Genomic DNA, 19,561 nt, shown 5'->3' with positions numbered 1-19,561 from the left:
AGAATATCGCCATGTAGTATAAAATGCGCACAGAATATGGCCATGTAGTATATAATGCGTACATAATATCGCCATTTAGTATATAATGCATACAGCATACCGCCATGTAGTATAAAATGCGTACAGAATATCACCATGTAGTATAAAATGCGTACAGAATATCGCCATGTAGTATAAAATGCGTATATAATATCGCCATGTAGTATAAAATGCATACAGCATACCGCCATGTAGTACATAATGCATACTGAATACACATACACATCACATACATATACACATCACATATATACACATATACACATCACATATACATATATATACATATACACATCACATATATACATATACACATCGCATATATATACATATACACATCACATATATATACATATACACATCACATATATATATATATACATATACACATCACATATATATATATATATATATATATATACATATACACATCACATATATATATACATATACACATCACATATATATATATATATACACATCACATATATATATACATATACACATCACATGTGTATATGTGCCAGCCGGCATGCAGGGGGGGTGTCAGCCTGTGCGGCGGCATGGGCTGTCAGTCACACAGAAGCACGGGCGGCACACAGGAGCACGGGTGGGCGGTCGGGAGCATGGGCGGTCGTTCCGGCTGCAGCATGGACGGGCGGGCGCCCAACGCCGCCCCCTTGTCCAGCAGGTGCCGCGCCACCGGAGGCGAGAGTCTCAACTCGCCACAAGGCAGGTGCGCCCATGTGCTGAGGTACAGTCATGGCCATAAATTTTGAGAATTATACAAATGTTAATTTTTACAAAGTCTACTGCATCAGGTTTTATAATGGCAATTTGCATATACTCCAGAATGTTATAAAGGGGGATCAGCAACAGCAATTAATTGCAGTCAATATTTGCCTAGAAAATTAACTTTTTCCCCCAAAACACATTTCAACTTCATTGCAGGCCTGCCTTAAAAGGAGCAGCTAACATTGTTTCAGTGATTGCTCCATTAACACAGGTGTGGGTGTTGATGAGGACAGGGCTGGAGATCAATCTGTCATGATTAAGTAAGAATCACACCACTGGACACTTCACAAGGAGGCTGGTGCTTGGCATCATTGCTTCTCTTCTGTTAACCATGGTTATCTCTAAAGAAACACGTGCAGTCATCATTGCACTGCACAAAACTGGCCTAAATGGGAAGAGTATTACAGCTAGAAAGATTGCACCTAAGTCAACAATCTGTCGCATCATCAAGGAATTCAAGAAGAGAGGTTCCATTGTTGCCAAAAAGGCTCCAGGGCGCCCAAGAACGACCAGCAAGCGCCAGAACCGTCTCTTAAAAGTGTTTCAGCTTCGGGATCGGGCTACCAGCAGTGCAGAGCTTGCTCAGGAATGGCAGCAGGCAGGTGTGAGTGCATCTGCATGCACTGTGAGGCGGAGACTCTTGGAGCAAGGCTTGGTGTCAAGGAGGGCAGCAAAGAAGCCACTTCTCTCCAGAAAAAACATCAGGGACAGACTGATATTCTGCAAAAGGTACTGGGGTAAAGTCATTTTCTCTGATGAATCCCTTTTCCGATTGTTTGGAACATCTGGAAAACAGCTTGTTTGAAGATGACAAGGTGAGCGATACCACCAGTCTTGTCTCATGCCAACTATAAAGCATCCTGCAACCATTCATGTGTGGGGTTGCTTCTCAGCCAAGGGAATCGGCTCTTTCACAGTCTTGCCTAAAGCACATCCATGAATAAAGAATGGTACCAGAATGTCCTCCAAGAGCAACTTCTCCCAACCGTCCAAGAGGAGTTTGGTGATCAACAATGCCTTTTCCAGCATGATGGAGCACCTTGCCAGAAAGCAAAGGTGATAACTAAATGGCTTAGGGAACAAAACATAGAGATTTTGGGTCCATGGCCTGGAAACTCCCCAGATCTTAATCCCATCGAGAACTTGTGGTAAATCATCAAGAGACGGGTGAGCAAACAAAAAACAACAAATTGTGACAAAATGCAAGCATTGATGGTGCAAGAATGGACTGCTATCAGTCAGGATTTGGTCCAGAAATTGATTGAGAGCATGCCAGGGAGAATTGCAGAGGTCCTGAAGAAGAAGGCTCAACACTGAAAATATTGACTTGCTGCATTAACTCATTCTAACTGATAATAAAAGCTTTTGTTACTCATAATATGATTGCACTTGTATTTATGTATGTGATAAAAACATCTGACAAACACACATAAAAACCAGAGGGCAACAGATCATGTGAAAATATAATATTTGTGTCATTCTCAAAACTTATGGCCATGACTGTAGATTGTGTAGACCACTAGACACATTTCTGAGCACCTGGCTCCTTCATCAGTGGTGAGTTTGTTTTCCTGTTTTTAAGCTGCCACCCATCCTTGACATCAGAGGGAGGAACAGATGTCAGTTTGATTGTGAATTCCTGCACCAGGACTCAGCTTGAGATCTTGAAATGGAGCCAGGTAAAATACACTATATGATTATAGAGAACCTATAATTCTCTCGAACATGACAAAAGCAACTATGCAATTGTCATGTAATGGGCTTTTGGGACATGTGCATGATGAAAATGAGAGTTGTGATGACAGGTTCCCTTTAAGAGTCAGTGGGAAAACATCTGAATCAATTGTGTATCTTCTAATACAGGATAGTCCCACTCACTAAATCTTTCTACTAAGTCTTCAGACTTTTTACCAGAAAATGGAGTACAATGTACACGGTTTTGAAAGCAGGGTATCTTTATTATATTGTCTAAAAATCAATATTCAAAAGTGTCAAGATTCCAAAAAAAGCCATCAGGCAGATGCATCACACATAAGGGCAATAGTATAAGAATGTAAGCACAATAGCAGCCAAGTTATATGCAACACTGTAATCCCATCTATTGATTCTCACTAATTTCAAAAAGTATGTCTGCATGGCAAGAAAGTAACACCCTTACCCATACTAAATGACCACACCGCCAGGCCCCTAAACGCCCGCTTCGTGGATTGCTTCCTCAAGAGGTGTATAAAAATGTCTGCCGCTCGTGATAATTAAGCTAAATGCCAATCAAGTGGCCATCAAAAACATGGCTGTGCAACTGGAAGTGGGGTATCTCTGATGCACCGCCACAGCCAGGGGACACGCGTGTGAGGACATCTGACACGCGCAAATGGAGGCGGGCACAAGTATCCACCCTCTCCCGGACCATGCGCATGTCAGGGCAATATATTAACAATTCTACGGAATTGATGTAGAGTACACATGTTGCTAAAATAGATTTGCAATTGAACAGGCACAAAATTTACAAAGGGCCCATCCTTTCTTGTATTGTTCTCCATATTGCTTGAAAACCTAGCGGATTTTTATTGCGTTTAGAAGGAGTACAACTCTGAGAAATATGTGAGTAGACATTTTACTACACCTATTGCACATGGTTGATTTCATGTAAGGCAACATTGAGTAACTTTTGTAACCAAATGATGACAAAAAATTTTCTACAAGTAGGAGGTATACTACATAAAGTTTGTAACTTTATTACTTGCAGGTACTCTTTCATTGTTTATGCGATCTTTTGCCCATACTTACATTGTTTAGTGGGTAAAACCTTACGTCTTTTCGTAAGATTTTGTGAACATTGTAGTTCAGTTACATCTAAGAAGTAGTCCCCAGGATTGATTCAGCATATGATTGAAGCTAATGGAAGTAATATACAGCTTTTAAAATTTGCGGGCATTAGTGTATGTGAAGAATGGTGGAAATTGTCAAAGAGATTTGTTAAAGCAAGGAGCAAAGTGGACTATTAAAACAGGAGCTGATAAATGATAAAATGATCTTAACATATTTCTGTGAAGAATGAGAGACTAGTCCTTTTTGTACTATTGATTTTGATTGAGGAAGTATTTACAAGTTTTAAGAATCAGTTTGTACTATGGAATACATCGTAACATACACTGTTCACCCTGACATTAGGCAACGCTGCCTCCTGTTTCTTTTCAGCTTCTGGACACGCTGAAAGACACAACTAAGCTTCTGAGTGCTGAAAATTCCCCACTCAGCTTATACTTGGGTATTTAAAAAAAAACAACAAAAAAAAAAAAACCTCGGTACTCACCATTCCGACGGCCCAAGCAGCGGCAGGTCCGCGGCAGCTCCGCCTGCAGTGCCTCTTCTTACTTCATGGCGGCGCCGGGTCTGCGATGGCTCCTTGCGACCCGACCGGCACACAATTATGATGACATGATAGTTGTGTGCCGGTCGGTTCGCGTGCACGGAGCTGTCGCGGACCCGGCGCCGCCATGAAGTAAGAAGAGGCACTGCAGGCGGAGCTGCCGCGGACCTGCCGCTGCTCCGGTCGTCGGAATGGTGAGTACCGAGTTTTTTGTTTTTTTTTTACAGGCTGCTACAGAGGACTGGAAGGCAGGCATTTCCTGGGGACTGGCAGGCATTTACAGGGGCTGGCAGACTATTACTTACAGGGGGCTGGCAGGCATTTACAGGGGGCTGGCAGGCATTGACAGGGGGCTGGCAGGCATTGACAGGGGGCTGGCAGGCATCTGCAGGGGGCTGGCAGGCTATTACTGACAGGGGACAGGCAAGCATTTACAGGGGGCTGGCAGGCTGCTACAGGGGGCTGGAAGGCAGGCATCTACCGGGGGCTGGCAGGCTATATACTACAGGGGGCTGGCAGGCTATATACTGGGGCTGCGACCAATGCATTTCCCACCCTCGGCTTATATTCGAGTCAATAGGTTTTTCCAGTTTTTTGTGTTAAAATTAGGGTCTCGGCTTATACTCGGGTCGGCTTATACTCGAGTATATACGGTAACTACTGTTTCCCTCTTTATGATAAGAACATACAAAAAGAAAAAGTTGATGAAACTATAGTAGCCAGAATGTCTAAGAATGTAATCATAAAATGTATATTCTGGAATTGTGGACCAATTTGGCTAGCTTTGTGCAGCGCTGCGTAATCTGTGTGTGCTATATAAAGAATTATTATTATTATTAATTGTGTGTTTTAAAAGACATAAAATAGAATAAATTTTAATGAAGAAGAACTTTGTTTGTTATAAAGATAATTATTCTGGATTTTTATGGTTCATGCCAATTCCTAATGGAATGAAATAAAATTGCAGTTTTTCTGTGCCTTTATAAGTCTCAGGATTTTATTATCAATTACAATCAAAAACAGAATAACCACTGCCTAGACAGGATTTATCACATACTTCTTCAAGAGTAGCCAGCAAAAAGTGATATTAAAACTTGAATTTTACTATTAAAATGAAAAAACTAAACAAAACTGGTAACTATACACACATTTAAAACCATTTTTCAAGATTATATACATGTATGCAGACTAAGCAAGTGTTCTTAAAGGAAATCTACAACTTGCATCTTTTTCCAGATCCGGACACATATCTTCATTAAGGACGCCAGGATTCATTAGAAAAGATTTATATATATATTTTAAAGGAAACCTACCACTTAGAATGGTAGGGGTAAGCTGTAAGTACCGAGCACCAGCTCAGGGTGAGCTGGTGGCGGTGCTTACCTTTCATTAGTGTTATAAATCGCGGTATCGCGGTTTTAACACTTTTTAAACTTTAGATCAGGAGAGGCTTCGGCGCTGCGCGCGACCGTGCGCGCGCAACATCTCCGCTATTTCCTATGTAGGCGCGCGCACGATCCTCTCCTGCTCTAAAGTTAAAAAAGTGTTAAAACCGCGATACCGCGGTTTATAACACTAACGAAAGTAAGTACCGGCACCAGCTCACCCTGAGCTGGTGCTCGGTACTTACAGCTTACCCCTACCATTCTAAATGGTAGGTTTCCTTTAACCCATCCAGCAAGCACATTGTGCGAGTTTGATGTGAGTTGCACACTTCAAACTTGCTCGTGGGCATGAGGCCTAAGTAGAATGAATTACTCTGTGACCTTGCATAGAATTTGGACTATGTACATCAGTTTTGATGGATTTCATAAACTGTAAATTCACACTCTTATCCTGTGAACACATAGTTATATGCATTATATGGCTTACCATTCTTGCGCATAACAAGGAGGTCTCCACACTCATCTTCCGAGGGCAGAAAGATCTCAGGTACTACTAGCAGAATTTTACGTTTTGCCGGAGGGCTAATATTCCATGTGCATTCCACATTAGAGGGATAATTCCCTGGGTAATTTGGCGACTCTAAGAAGCCAGTATAATCTCCTAGTTCTCCACCACAATGTCTGTCTGCAAAAGAAGGGCAAGGTTGAGACAGTTTTAGGAAGGATATGTAACAAATATTTTTGTATCCTAACTTTCCTAAAGATGATTCATGCTCAAATGTACAACCTAAATTAAAAATCTAGGTAGGGGTCCACATGGTACAGAAAGGTGGGGAAAATACAACTGTTGAAGATACAAGGAAGAACTCCTGGCACTCACAAACATCCTTGGAGATCCATAAATAAAATATAATCCAGGACACACATGTCAGATTAACGCTTTTTGACGCCTAAGCATCTTAATCATGATCCGATGATGTACACAAAACAAATTAATATAAGAACTTCCCTACCTGTATAAGTCATCCCCAGAAGGGTCACCTGCTGCACGGGTAATCCAATCCACCCGGGAGACACAATACCTGTGTGGCCCGGAACGGAAATTCGCGCGGCCAGGATCACATAATCCAGTACCACACAAAGGACAGGCACATGGTGCAGAAGATCCTTCCCACAAATGATACACAGGTAGCTAGTACAACACTTAATATTAAAACATTTGTACACGAAAGATAAAATAATAAAGAGTAATAGACCCCAATTGATTTGTGTATTTCACACCATCAATATCCAATTATGTATTGCAACAATTTTGACATTTTGACATAGATGTATCTAAACATAAGTAGATTTTGTCTATGGATCGTAGAGGATGTTTGTGAATGACTTTCATGTATCTTCGATTTATTGTCTGCTGGCTGAAGACCCGGGCGGCATGCACTCTTTCTTTTTCTTTAGGAGTCCAAGGGTTTCCATAGGAGTCAATGGGTGAGCAGACAACCTTTTTTCTTTTTGGACAATAGCACTGTGCTCTTCAAAATAATAATTGTAATAATTAAAATAATTGTATTAATACACTTTATGAGCAACTAATCTACTTCATTTAAAGCAATTAAACTTTCGATAGAAAAGTTGCTCTCAGAAGTTAAAAATAAAATAGAGATGGTCGGGAGGAATTATGTTGTGTTACAGTGTCCAAAGAGCATAGGGATTTTATGGGGTTAGCAAAATAATATTTTTGGCAATACAACAAACTCAGTTGCAGACTCACAAACATTATTATTAGTAATTGAACCATTTTATTACTTCCTCCCTCCCATTGTCTCCTTTGTTCATTTACAGCTCCTTTAAATCCACCCCCATGACCTTCTTTCTGTCCCGCTATGTCCCCTCACTCTTGCACTGGGCGATACTGGTGGAGCCATCAAAGTCCGTGCTGGAATTTCCAGGACATGCAATACAGAAGTTCTGCCGGAATTCTGGTTGGTAAAAGCCAATCAAACAGCGAATACATCGATGTAGAGTTGTGTTATAATAATGGCCTGGTGAACATTGAACTGAAGGAGAGGGAAAAAAATTAGAAGAAATAAGAGTAGATAAAGAGAATGTTCAAGGAACAACAAATAAATTGACAATTTTTTTGATCAATTTTATGAAAATTTACATACTTAAATAACTCTATTAAAGTGGTTGTCAGGGTAAGGTCCATTATACCCCCATTGCACATGACTGCAGCAGCCAGTCACGCATGCAGACCCCAGTTCTCGTGATCCGTGGGTGGCCCATCACTGAGGCCCCCACTAATCAGCAAGTTAGGCCCTATCCTGTGGATTGTACATAACTTGCTATCACCGGACACTCCCTTTATGTTTAGCATTTCATAGTTACACACTCCACTATTTCCAGAGAAATGCAAAACTCACCCTTTTAAGCAACCCTGTCACCAGGAATGTACTTTTTAACTGGTGACGGGTTTCAATAGCCTATGCTATGCTGATTTTGAAATGCCTTTGTCAGCATCCTGAATCATTTCAGTATTATATAAAAGTTTATTTCACTCAACCTGGCTCCTTGTCAGCAGTGTTTGGTGAGTCCTGAGGGTGGAGTGGGGGGGCTGCTGCAGCAGCCTGTGCCTTAGTCTCCTCGGGTATTCTTCCTTTAGTTCACATCAAACCCCTCCCTCCCCTGCCTGCTCAAGGTACATAACAGGAAAGGAGAAAGGAAATTGAATTGGAGGAGTGAGGAGGAGAGAAGACTGAAACACATGCACACTGGCTGCTTCAAACCCCCCTTCCCTCCCCTGGGTTTCACCACATCCTGCTGACAGGGTGCTAGGTAATGCAATATAATTTTTTTTGAATTAATAAATTTATTTGGAGTGCTGACAAAGGTATTTTTAATATCAGTATAAAAAAAAGTTTTGGTCCAAGTTAGCCAGTTGAAAAAATGTTCACAAAAGCACATTTCTGTTGCTTTTAACAGGTCAAATAAAGTAACCTTCTTGAGATTGTGATACCATTTATGATATTACAAGCAAGCTTTCAGGATAGCCTAGGTATCTTCATTACAGATTTTAACCCCTTAGCACTCTGCGTCCAATTTATCGGACACTGAGCGAAGTGACTTAGCGCTCAGCGTCCGATATATCGGATGCAGAGCTGATGCTGGTTCAGCTCAAGATCTGAGCCGAACCGGCATCAGGAAACACGGGGTGCCGGCTGTGACTGATAGCCGACACCCCAGTGTAACACCCGCGGCCAGAGTGGGCTCCGTTCGCGGGTGTTTAACCCGTTAAATGCTGCGGTGAATGTGACCGCAACATTTAACCTGCCTTTGGGAGGGTCTTTCCTCCATGATCAGCCCCCTGCGCTTTTTCCGTGGGGTGCCGATCGGTGCTATGGCAGCATTGGGGTCCTATCAGGACCCCAGAACAGCCTGCAGGCACTGTCAGTAAGATGGCGTCAGTGGTGTCATCTTAAAGGCACAGTGTCAGCCTATGCATGTGCATAGGCTGACACTGCTAATACCCTGCAGTACATCAGTATTGCAGAGTATTATCATGAACAAGCAATCAGATGATTGCTTGTTCATGTCCCATGGTGGAAACAGTAAAACTGTTAAAAAAAAGGTTATTCAATAAAAAAATAAAGTAAGAAATCAATAAAAATGCCCATAAGCCCCATAACATATAAAAAGACATATAACACAAAAAAAGTCTAAATCATAACACAAACCCCACATATATAAAGTATCACCGCGTCCATAACAACCTGTAGAATAACAGTAAATAATTATTGAAGCGACACGATGAACACTGTTATAAACACTCCAAAAATTATGATTTTTACCTATTCAATCCCACAAAAAATGCTATAAAAAGTGATTAAAAAACATATGCACTCCAGAATGATACTGATGCAAAGCACAACATGCCATGAAAAAAACAAGCTATCAACAAGCTCCATAGCCAAAAAAGTAACAATGTTATGCCACTTGGAAGACGGCAATGCAAAAATGATAGATTTTCCCACATTAGGGTTTTATTTGACAAATTTAGTAAAACATAAGAAAAAAATATTCATGTCTGGTATCCCGTAATCGGATCGACCCATAGAATAAAGATTACATGATTATTAGGCTATACAGTGAACACCAAAAAGTAAAAGTAAAAAATCCATTATTGATGCTTTTCTTCTCCTGCCCTCAAAAAAAAGTTCCTAAATTTTCAACAAAAGGGGATAACAACCCCAAAATGGTAACACATGTTCCCAATAATGCAAAAGCAAAAATTTTATAGCCTTCAAAAGGGGCCAATGAGGAAAATCCTGGCAGCTGCAGGGTGCTCCTTCCCTTCTGTGCCTCGCTGTGCGCCCATAAAACAAGAAACTGCCGCATGTGGGGGGTCACTGTACAAATTGTAAGATGGGTTTTCTCTTTTTATCTTTTGGAAGTGTGTAAATTTTAGGGCTAAATGGATGTATAACCGTCAAAATTTGACCATTTTAAATTTCACCTCCATTTTGATGTAATTGCTATGAAGATCTCAAGGGGTTAACAATCTTCCTAAAAGCTGTTTCTGTTCGTTTGAGGGGTGCAGATTTGAAAATGGGTTGACTATATAGGGAGTTTTGATGTTAAATAGTAAAATTTCATTCAAAACTGAATTTATCAAAATTGTCAATTTTGAAAATACGGAAAAAGATATTCGATTTGTAAGCCGCGTGACATCAAAATAAATTATCCAGAACTTTCAAAAATAACGAAAATGTAAAGACATATGGGAAATATTATTCAGCAACTTATTTAGGTGGTAAATCTATCTGCCTGAAAATGCAATGATATCAAATTTCGAAAATGGCAAATTTTTCAAAAAATTCATCACTTTTTCTATTTTGTAAATAAACGCAAAACTCATCAGCCAACATTTACCACTAAATTGAAGTACAACATGTGTGGAAAAAACTGTTTCAGAATCGCTTTGATAAGTAACAGTGTTCAAAAGTTATAACCATGTAAAGCGACGCAAGTCAGAATCCAAAAAATGGGGCTGAGCCTTAAGCTACAAAATGGCTGTGTCCTTAAGGGGTTAAACACAATGAACAGAGTAGTGATGCAAAAACATGTAACCGAAAACAAAACACCAATAAAAAGTTGAGATAACGGGTCCTTAACCCTTAAACTCCTTAATGACCAGGCCCTTTTTTGTTTTTGCGTTTTCATTTTCACTCCCCACCTTCAAAAATCCATAACTTTTTTTATTTTCCCATGTAGAGAGAGATGTGAGGGCACATTTTGTGCATAACAAATTGCATTTCATAGTGACGATATCCACTGTGCACTCCAAATGACATGTTTACTTTATTCTTTATGTCGGTACGATCACGGGGATACCAAATTTATATAGGTGTTATAATGTTTTCATAAATTTACAAAAATTAAAACCTCCTGTACGAAAAGAAATTCTTCATTTTGCCATCTTCTGGAGCTAATAACTTTTTCATACTTTAGTGTATGGAACTGTGTGTGGCGTAATTTTTTTATGACTTTTTATGCTGTTTTCAATGCTACCATTTCAATGACTAAACAGCTTTTGATCACCTTTAGGTGAATTTTTAAATATTTTTAAAATGGCCAAAAAGTGGCATTTTTTACTTTGGGCGCTATTTTCGGTTGTGTTGTCAAACGCCAGCATGTTAATGATTTTTACTGATGATTAATATTATATTAATATTTTTTTTTCTTTAAATCTTTTTTTTAACTTTTTTTCAGATTCTCTAGGGCAGTGGTGGCGAACCTATGGCACGCGTGCCAGACAGGGCACGCAGAGCCCTCTCTGCTGGCACGCATGCCATCATCCTCCACCGTGTGCAGAGGCCCGCAGGTCCACAGTTTAGAAGAACAGCATCTGCACCTTGCGCTCAGATACAGAGCAGGCAGGTCACACTGCACGGGTAGATGCAGTTCTTCTAAACTGAGGACCTGCGGGCCCCTCAGATGCAGCCCACAGCCGGGTGCAGGATGTCTGTGCTCCTGTCAGAGGAGCGCTGATCTATAAGAAGATCCCAGTGCAGCGCTGGGAGCAGGAAGCAGCATGGAGAGCTTGCACCTCCCCCTCCTACTAGGAGACCTGAAGTGGAGCCGGGACAGAGAGAGAGGGGCAGGGGGAGGCTGTGACCCGGAACATCCAGAGGCTGCTGTGTGCCTTCCTCATAGAGAACTGTAAGTTGTACAGTGTCTACAATGTGTTTATACAGTCCACATACATATATACCTGTGCTATGCATATATGTGTGTGTTTATGTGACATTTACACACATATGCATAACACAGATATATAATATGTCTTTGTTATGCACTTGTGTGTGTTTATGTCTGTGTTATCTGTATATAAGTATATGTGTGTGTCTGTATCTGTGCTGTGCATATTTGTGTGTATATGTGTATATATATGTCTGTGTATGCATACTGTATATATGTGTGCACTGTATATGTCTGTGTTATGCATATTGTATATATGTGTGCACTGTATATGTCTGTGTTATGCATACTGTATATATGTGTGTACTGTATATGTCTGTGTTATGCATACTGTATATATGTGTGTACTGTATGTCTGTGTTATGCATACTGTATATATGTGTGTACTGTATATGTCTGTGTTATGCATACTGTATACATGTGTGTACTGTATATGTCTGTGTTATGCATATTGTATATATGTGTACTCTGTATATGTCTGTGTTATGCATACTGTATATATGTATACTCTGTATATGTCTGTGTTATGCATACTGTATATATGTGTACTGTATATGTCTGTGTTATGTATACTGTATATATGTGTGCACTGTATATGTCTGTGTTATGCATACTGTATATATGTGTGCACTGTATATGTCTGTGTTATGCATACTGTATATATGTGTGTACTGTATGTCTCTGTTATGCATATTGTATATATGTCTGCACTGTATATGTCTGTGTATGCATACTGTATATATGTGTGCACTGTATATGGCTGTGTTATGCATACTGTATATATGTGTGCACTATATATGTCTGTGTTATGCATACTAATAGTGGTGATAAACATGTGGCAGTATTATTTGTCCCTTACGTAGGTTATATTGCTCTAAATTACCATGTTGGCACTTTGTGGTAGATAAGTGGGTTTTGGCTTGCAGTTTGGGCACTCGATCGCTAAAAGGTTCGCCATCACTGCTCTAGGGGAACTTTAACTACAGTATGGCAGTATATGGGGTTTTTACACATAAACTATTACAATGTGCAAATCGCACATTGTAATTAATGATTTAATTCCAGACAGCCTTCGGTCTTGTATGCCCCATGGTGTCATGGTAACCTATCTCCCCCCCAATGACTTCACAGGGGGTGGCGATGGAATTCAAAATGAATACCTCCAGCATTACTGGGGTCATTTATAGGGTTAACAACTGTGATTAGCACCAGCACCAATTGATGTCAGGACCCAAACTTATCTTTCAAATCTGCCATATGTCACTATATGCTATTATAATTTTAGAACGCTTTAACTTACCACAGTGATTTTCCAATTTTTTCGTGACATGTTGTAGTTCACCTTGTTATATTTTGGTTAAAATATTTTGCATTTATTCATGAAAAAAATTAAAATTTGGTGAAAATTTTAAAAAATTCTCAATTTTTTTTCTGATTTCTAAATGCTCATCACATATTTAGTATAACCTTCCAAATAGGTTACCAACTAACATTAACCATATGTCTGCTTTATGTTGACGTCTTTTTATATTATTTTATTATGACTTTAGAAGGCGTACAAATCAATCAGGAATTTTCCAGCAAATTTCATGAAAGTTTAAGATTCAATTATTTTAGAGGCCTATTTATATATAGTTATATTTAACCTCTTGGCGCTCAGCGTCAAGAGGTTAAATATAGTTTTTGACATATATATATTTTTTATTTTTTTTGGTATGCACCATATAGGTTCAGTAAGGATTTTATTTATTGTACGGGTTGATACAAATGCGGCGATATCAGATACGTGCGGATTATTTGGTGATTTTCACTATTTGATTATAGATGACTATGTAGATGCATAGGGTCACATGCACGTTGACTGATCCTGTCAGAAACAGGGTCTATTACGCAGCAGCCAACACATTCCAGGGGTCCTTTATAGTTTCCATGGCAGTCCCAGGGTCTGATCAGCACCCCTCCCCGAACCGGGCATGTAGGGGTTGGCGATGGAGGTGGGGGCAGGTGAGGAAGCCCTATAGAAGCCGTGGTCACATTTGATTGCGTTGCCTGCAGCCACATACAGCCGGGCTCGACTTGGAAGTGCATTTTTGTTCATGGTTGACAAAGGGGTTAACTTTTAATTTTTTTGTTTTATACACCCTATAGCAGTGGTGGCGAACCTATGGCACTGGTGCCAGAGGTGGCACTCAGAGCCCTTTCTGTGGGCACTCAGACCATCACTGCAGGACAGAGTTCACCAAACAGGACCAAATCCACCAAAACTTAAGAGATGCTGCTCTTGGCACTATTTTAAAGTGACACTTCATTGGCTGTTTGGAACTATGGAAAAAATGAGAAGGTGTTGACAGAAGTGCATTATCTTTGGAGGTCATCCTGCTAGACCCACCTTCGTCCTGTACAGAGAGACCCTGGAGAGAATCTATCTGCCCTCTTTCTTTCAACTGTATTGGTAGACTTAGGCGGCCAATACAATTGAAAGATGTGGAAGAACAGGTAGCAATAACTTACTGCTTAAAATGCCACGTTGGCACTTCACGGTAAAAAAGTGGATTTTGGTTGTAGTTTGGGTAGTCTGTCTCTAAAAAGTTCGCCATCACTGCCCTATAGCATAGAAAATGTATTTTTGTTCTGAGTCAGTACGATTACACCTATTTCCCATTTATAGCAAACAGTCCGATTGTGGAGCAGCACAGTGAGTGTAATGGATCAAGTCAAATGGTGGGTGCACGCCTCCAACAAACCCGATCCACCGGTTTGTAAGGCCATATATCCAAAAAACTGCAATGAGGCAGCACTCCAGTAAGTATAAAGATGATCTTTATTCACCTATGGCAATGGGTCTATGCTTGATAATGGCTCTATGGATCAGCTGAAACGCTGCACCTTATTTTGCCATGGGTGAATAAAGATCACCTTTATACTTACTGGAGTGCTGCTTGATTGCATTTTTTTGGATATATATACCATTTACATTGCTTTTTTATGTCTGAATAAAAACAAATGTGGAGTGATCCAACAGGATCCATAATTGTGCTGCTGCAGGTAGCTCTGGGGTCCTTGTTTGGACACTGGGACTGTCATAGAGATGATTGGGGAGGGGGGTCATGAACGACCGCAGCACATAAGCAGTTAAACAGCTGGAATTGTGGCCGAGCTTTTACTGCGGGAGCCCTACAGTTGTCATGGTGACAGCAGTGTAAGATGAAAATGTACATCTTGTTGTGCAAACTAGACGCCAACCTGGATGTACATTTTCGTCCAAGGTATTTAAGGGGTTAATTAGATTACTTGGGCAGTGCGATGGTTTATTGCCTCCAAGTTATTGACTCTATAGTCTCTGATGACCCCACTATCTCCAGATAGCATTTGTTAGATGTTGTAGTGGGTCATGAATCCCTTTCATAAATTGAGTCCTGTGTGGAGGGTGTCAAAGAGATATGAACCAGGTATAGAGGTATGTATGGACCAATTTGTCATGCTTTGTGCAGCACTGAGTAATCTGTGTGTGCTATAATAATAATATTACTCCTCCACAGTTTGTTTGTTATATTTTTTTTTATTTTTCTTTCTTTGTGTTGTTTCATTCTGCCTGTTATAAATCATTAGGCGCCATTTGTTTAAGACCAGCCAGGAAGATGAGCCTGGCAGTGTGTTTATAACACCCCAGGGAGTCTATGCTTGATCAGAGAAGCATGGTCTTCCTAAGTGGTAAAATTAACACCTTTCGGCCAGAGTAGTCTAGCTAGTGGGGGATGAAAAGAAGCCACAGACTGCATGTTCTTCCCTCCAAATTTAGACAAAGGGAATATCATAGCTGTCCATAACTGGGACATAATTCATAATTATAGGTCCCAAGTTACACAGGACAGTTATGGGGTCTAGACACACTCCTGGACCGAAAATCAGAACGTTAGCTGCAATGGAAGGCAGCCAATAGCAGAACACCCCTGATACCCGTGTGTGAACTCCGGTGAGTCAGGTTCGTGACAGATTGGTGGCATAGCGGTGGGATAGTGTATAATTTTTTTATTACACTGTTAAGGCTTTAAGTGTTTGGTTTAAGCAATTAACCCTTTCACTTAAGGGCTGGAGTATTCCTAATACTACAGTCCACAAGCAAGAGACTCAGTGCACTCAAAAACTTGTCAGTCAATATACATACGTGCAAAACAGTTCCCTCCCCCTCTTTTCTTTTCTATCTTTTGTTTGTGTAGTTAGACCACTGCTACGATGGCAGAGGTATACAGAAATAGATCCAAGGATGATCTGCTGACTCTCTGTGCGAAGAGAGGGCTAATAACAACGGGCCAGAACAAGGCGGAGATAATTCAAATGCTGGTGGCGTTTGATGTGCAGTCCCATCCTTCTGCGGAACCGGACCAGGGACCTCCAGCCTCAGAGGAACCGATAGGAGATGTCTCGCAACCGTCTGGGCATGGCAGCGCCAGCGGTATGGACACTTCTCTTTCTCTACTTCTCCAGCAGATCAGTGACTGTGATCCTAGCCTTAGGATGCAGCTATTGATGCAAGAGCGCCAGGCAGCGCTGGAAGCTGCCCGAGCAGAGAGGGCGGCTGTGGAACGCAAAGCAGAGCGTGAGTTTGCTGAACGCCAAGCAGAGCGAGAGCATGAGCTGCAGATGGCCCAGATACAGCTCCAACAACAGCAGAGAGCTTCACCATCAGCATAGAGTGAATCCATGGACAGTGTTTCTTTTAGGCCCCGCCTGGATCGTTTTCCTGTCCTGGAGAATGATGCGGACCTGGATGTCTTTTTGCAAGGATTTGAGAGGGTCTGCAGGCAATTTCAACTGCCGCCTGCTGAATGGGCCCGATACCTTACCCCTGGACTTAAAGGCAAAGAACTGAAGGCGTTTGTAGCCTTACCTGCCTCTGTGGAGCACGATTATGAGGCTATCAAAAGGGCTCTGATACAGCGTTTTAACTTCACTCCAGAGTTATACAGAGAGCGTTTCCGTACTGTCAGGCGGACAGATACGGATAGCTATGCCGAGTTTGCCAGGAAACTGCTAAACCTGGTGAAACAATGGTCCAGAGGATGGGGTGAGACCACTCTAGAGGAGATGGAGGACCTGATCGCCATGGACCAATTTATTCACACCTGTACAGCGGAGGTGCGACAGTTCATACGAGAACGGGAGCCAAAATCCTTGGAAAAGGCTGCCCAGCTGGCAGATGTGTTTGCTGCCAGCAGAGTGCCCGAGGCACGGAAACCTGCAGCTGCAGGATGGAAGGGGGGTAAGCCCCCTGTTAACTCTTCTACAGTTTCCCACAAAGCTTCTGGGGCATCCCCTTCTTCATCATTTAAGCCAGCGGGAGACCAACGCAGGTGTTTTGTTTGCAACAGATCGGGGCACATCAGCATTACATGCCCAGAGAAGAGGAAGACCACCCCTTTGCCCAAACCAACATCGTCTTCACCATCTGTTTTGTTTGTGGGTGGGAGTAAGCGGGTGGTTGGTGACAACCTACAGGAGGTTACAGTGGGTGACGATGTCACAATGGGGTTGAGGGACACTGGTGCCGAGATGACCCTTGTGCACCCCTCACTTGTCAAGCCGGAGGATCTCATCCCAGGACGGACTCTTACAGTTGCTGGAGTTGGAGGCCTCACCCCTGCATTGCCCATGGCCCGGGTGTACCTGGATTGGGGGCCGGGGAGAGGGATGACAGACGTGGGTGTAACGGATAAAATTCCCACCAATGTGTTGCTGGGGACCGACCTGGGGCGTCTGGTCTCTAGATATGTAATCCAGGATGCCGATGAGGACACAGGCATCACTGGTGCCCCACGTGGGTTAAACCCCTTAACATCTGATATTGTTGGGACTATGCCTACTGTAGACTGTGACAATGATGCATAATGTGATATTGTTGAAATGTGTAGTAACCATTTACCTGTTTCTAACCTAGCTTTTAATGCCATAGACCATGAATGTGAACATAGTAATGATGTAGAGTTTAACTGTGTTAATAATGTAGCTAAGAGTGGTAGTATGTTAACACCCACAGCTCTGCGCCAAAAGCTGGAGTGTGGTGTATCCGTGTCTGCTGTAACTCGCAGTCGAGTCTTCAGGAAGCTCACCGTTGCCTGAGTCCTGAACCTCTTGCTGTCCGGGTTACAGAGGAACAGGAGCAGACTGAAAGCCTGTCACCAGTGGCTGAGACAAGTCAAAGGGTTAAACTATTAACCAGTACAGAGTCAGAGCGTCGCCAGTTTCTGGATGCCCTGCACTCAGATGAGAGTCTACACAAGCTACGTGAGAGGGCTGGTCAGATCCCTGAGGAGGGGGACAAGGAATGTATTACATGGGACCAGGGTAGGCTTTATAGACAGAGCCTTCACACTGACCCCCAGCAGGATATATCCCTTGATAGGCAACTGGTGGTACCTCGCCCTTTCCAGGAGCAGTTTTTGAGAGTTGCCCACGAGATACCACTAGCAGGCCATCTGGGGATAAGTAAAACCAAAAGTCGACTCAAGCAGAATTTCTATTGGCCCAATATGGGGAACGATGTGGTGGAATACTGCCGTTCCTGTATAGTATGTCAAAGGGTGGGGAAGGCCGGCCAGGTCCAGTGAGCACCCCTCATCCCTTTACCCATAATTGAGGAGCCTTTCCAGAGAATTGCTGTTGACATTGTAGGCCCTGTGAATGTCACCAGCAGCTCAGGTAAACGCTTCATCCTGACAATTGTGGATTATGCCACACGTTACCAAGAGGCCGTGGCATTGTCATCCATCCGGGCTGACAAGGTGGTAGATGCGCTCCTCACTATATTCTCTCGTGTAGGGTTCCCCAGAGAGACAATACGAAAGAATGATCCAGCGCTTTATGTTTGGGAAACAAATACTCCAGGCTTTTTATTTCAAAATTCAAGGAAGGGTATAGACATCACATAAACCCCGGCACTGCGTCCAAGTGGTGGACTACACTGTCCAGCCTACGCGTTTCGAGCGCATACACACGCTCTTTGTCAAGGCTAACACATATCTGAGAGGGAGCGCCAATAAATTGAAAACGGGAAGGGACGTCAGAGGGAGGGGGCCACAAGGTCCACCTTGATCCATGACGTAGAATTTGTTTGGGAACGCCACTCTCAGGTATGTTGTAGAGTATGATAAAAACATGTTTAATTTTATTTATAAAATGACCCTTGAATAGACATTTAAAAACAACATGAAATATAAAATATTATACATGATATGTAGTCACCAACAGTAGATGGTTAAATGCGGACGGGCACAGACAAAACAAAAAGCACCGAACAGGTGCTATGTATATATAATTACTATATTCTTGTTTTGTGTGTCCTGAAGGAAAAGAAAGCATGTCAGATTAGCGTATATTGTTTTGTACTGACCTTTCTGTTCCCAGCCTGTGTAAAAAGTATTTACATAATTTTATAGTAGTAAACTACCAAGTGTAGTAAAGATTTAATTTTTTAATGTTTGAATTTTTAATATAACATAAAGATTACGACCCCGTGGTAGGTAACTATGAATGACTGAACAAAGTATGATGTATAAAGGTAAGAATTTAGAATACCTGCAGCAGCGGTGTTCCGTATGAATAGAATATGTTCAGCATAAACGGGTGGGATATAAGAGTCTATGCAGACTGATACATAAACAGGACTGGTCTGGTGAAATATGGAGATCTATTCCGACTAATATGTAGAAAGTTACAC

The 19,561-nt window shown here is 41.7% G+C and overlaps 1 protein-coding gene across 1 annotated transcript in view; it reads right to left on the bottom strand.

Moving 5' to 3' along the window:
- The window catches only part of SCUBE3 (signal peptide, CUB domain and EGF like domain containing 3), a 378,535-nt gene that overhangs the window by 56,240 nt on the left and 302,734 nt on the right, over positions 1–19,561 (bottom strand). Inside the window, exons 19-20 of the mRNA XM_072137190.1 lie at positions 7,485–7,646; positions 6,077–6,274 (exon numbers count right to left, since the gene is read on the bottom strand). Coding sequence (XP_071993291.1) covers positions 6,077–6,274; positions 7,485–7,646 — 360 coding nt within the window. The remainder of the gene's footprint in view (positions 1–6,076; positions 6,275–7,484; positions 7,647–19,561) is intronic.

The sequence above is a fragment of the Engystomops pustulosus genome, chromosome 2 (genome assembly GCF_040894005.1).
Source record: "Engystomops pustulosus chromosome 2, aEngPut4.maternal, whole genome shotgun sequence".
Lineage (NCBI taxonomy): Eukaryota > Metazoa > Chordata > Amphibia > Anura > Leptodactylidae > Engystomops > Engystomops pustulosus.
This window is presented reverse-complemented; position numbering and strand designations above follow the sequence as displayed.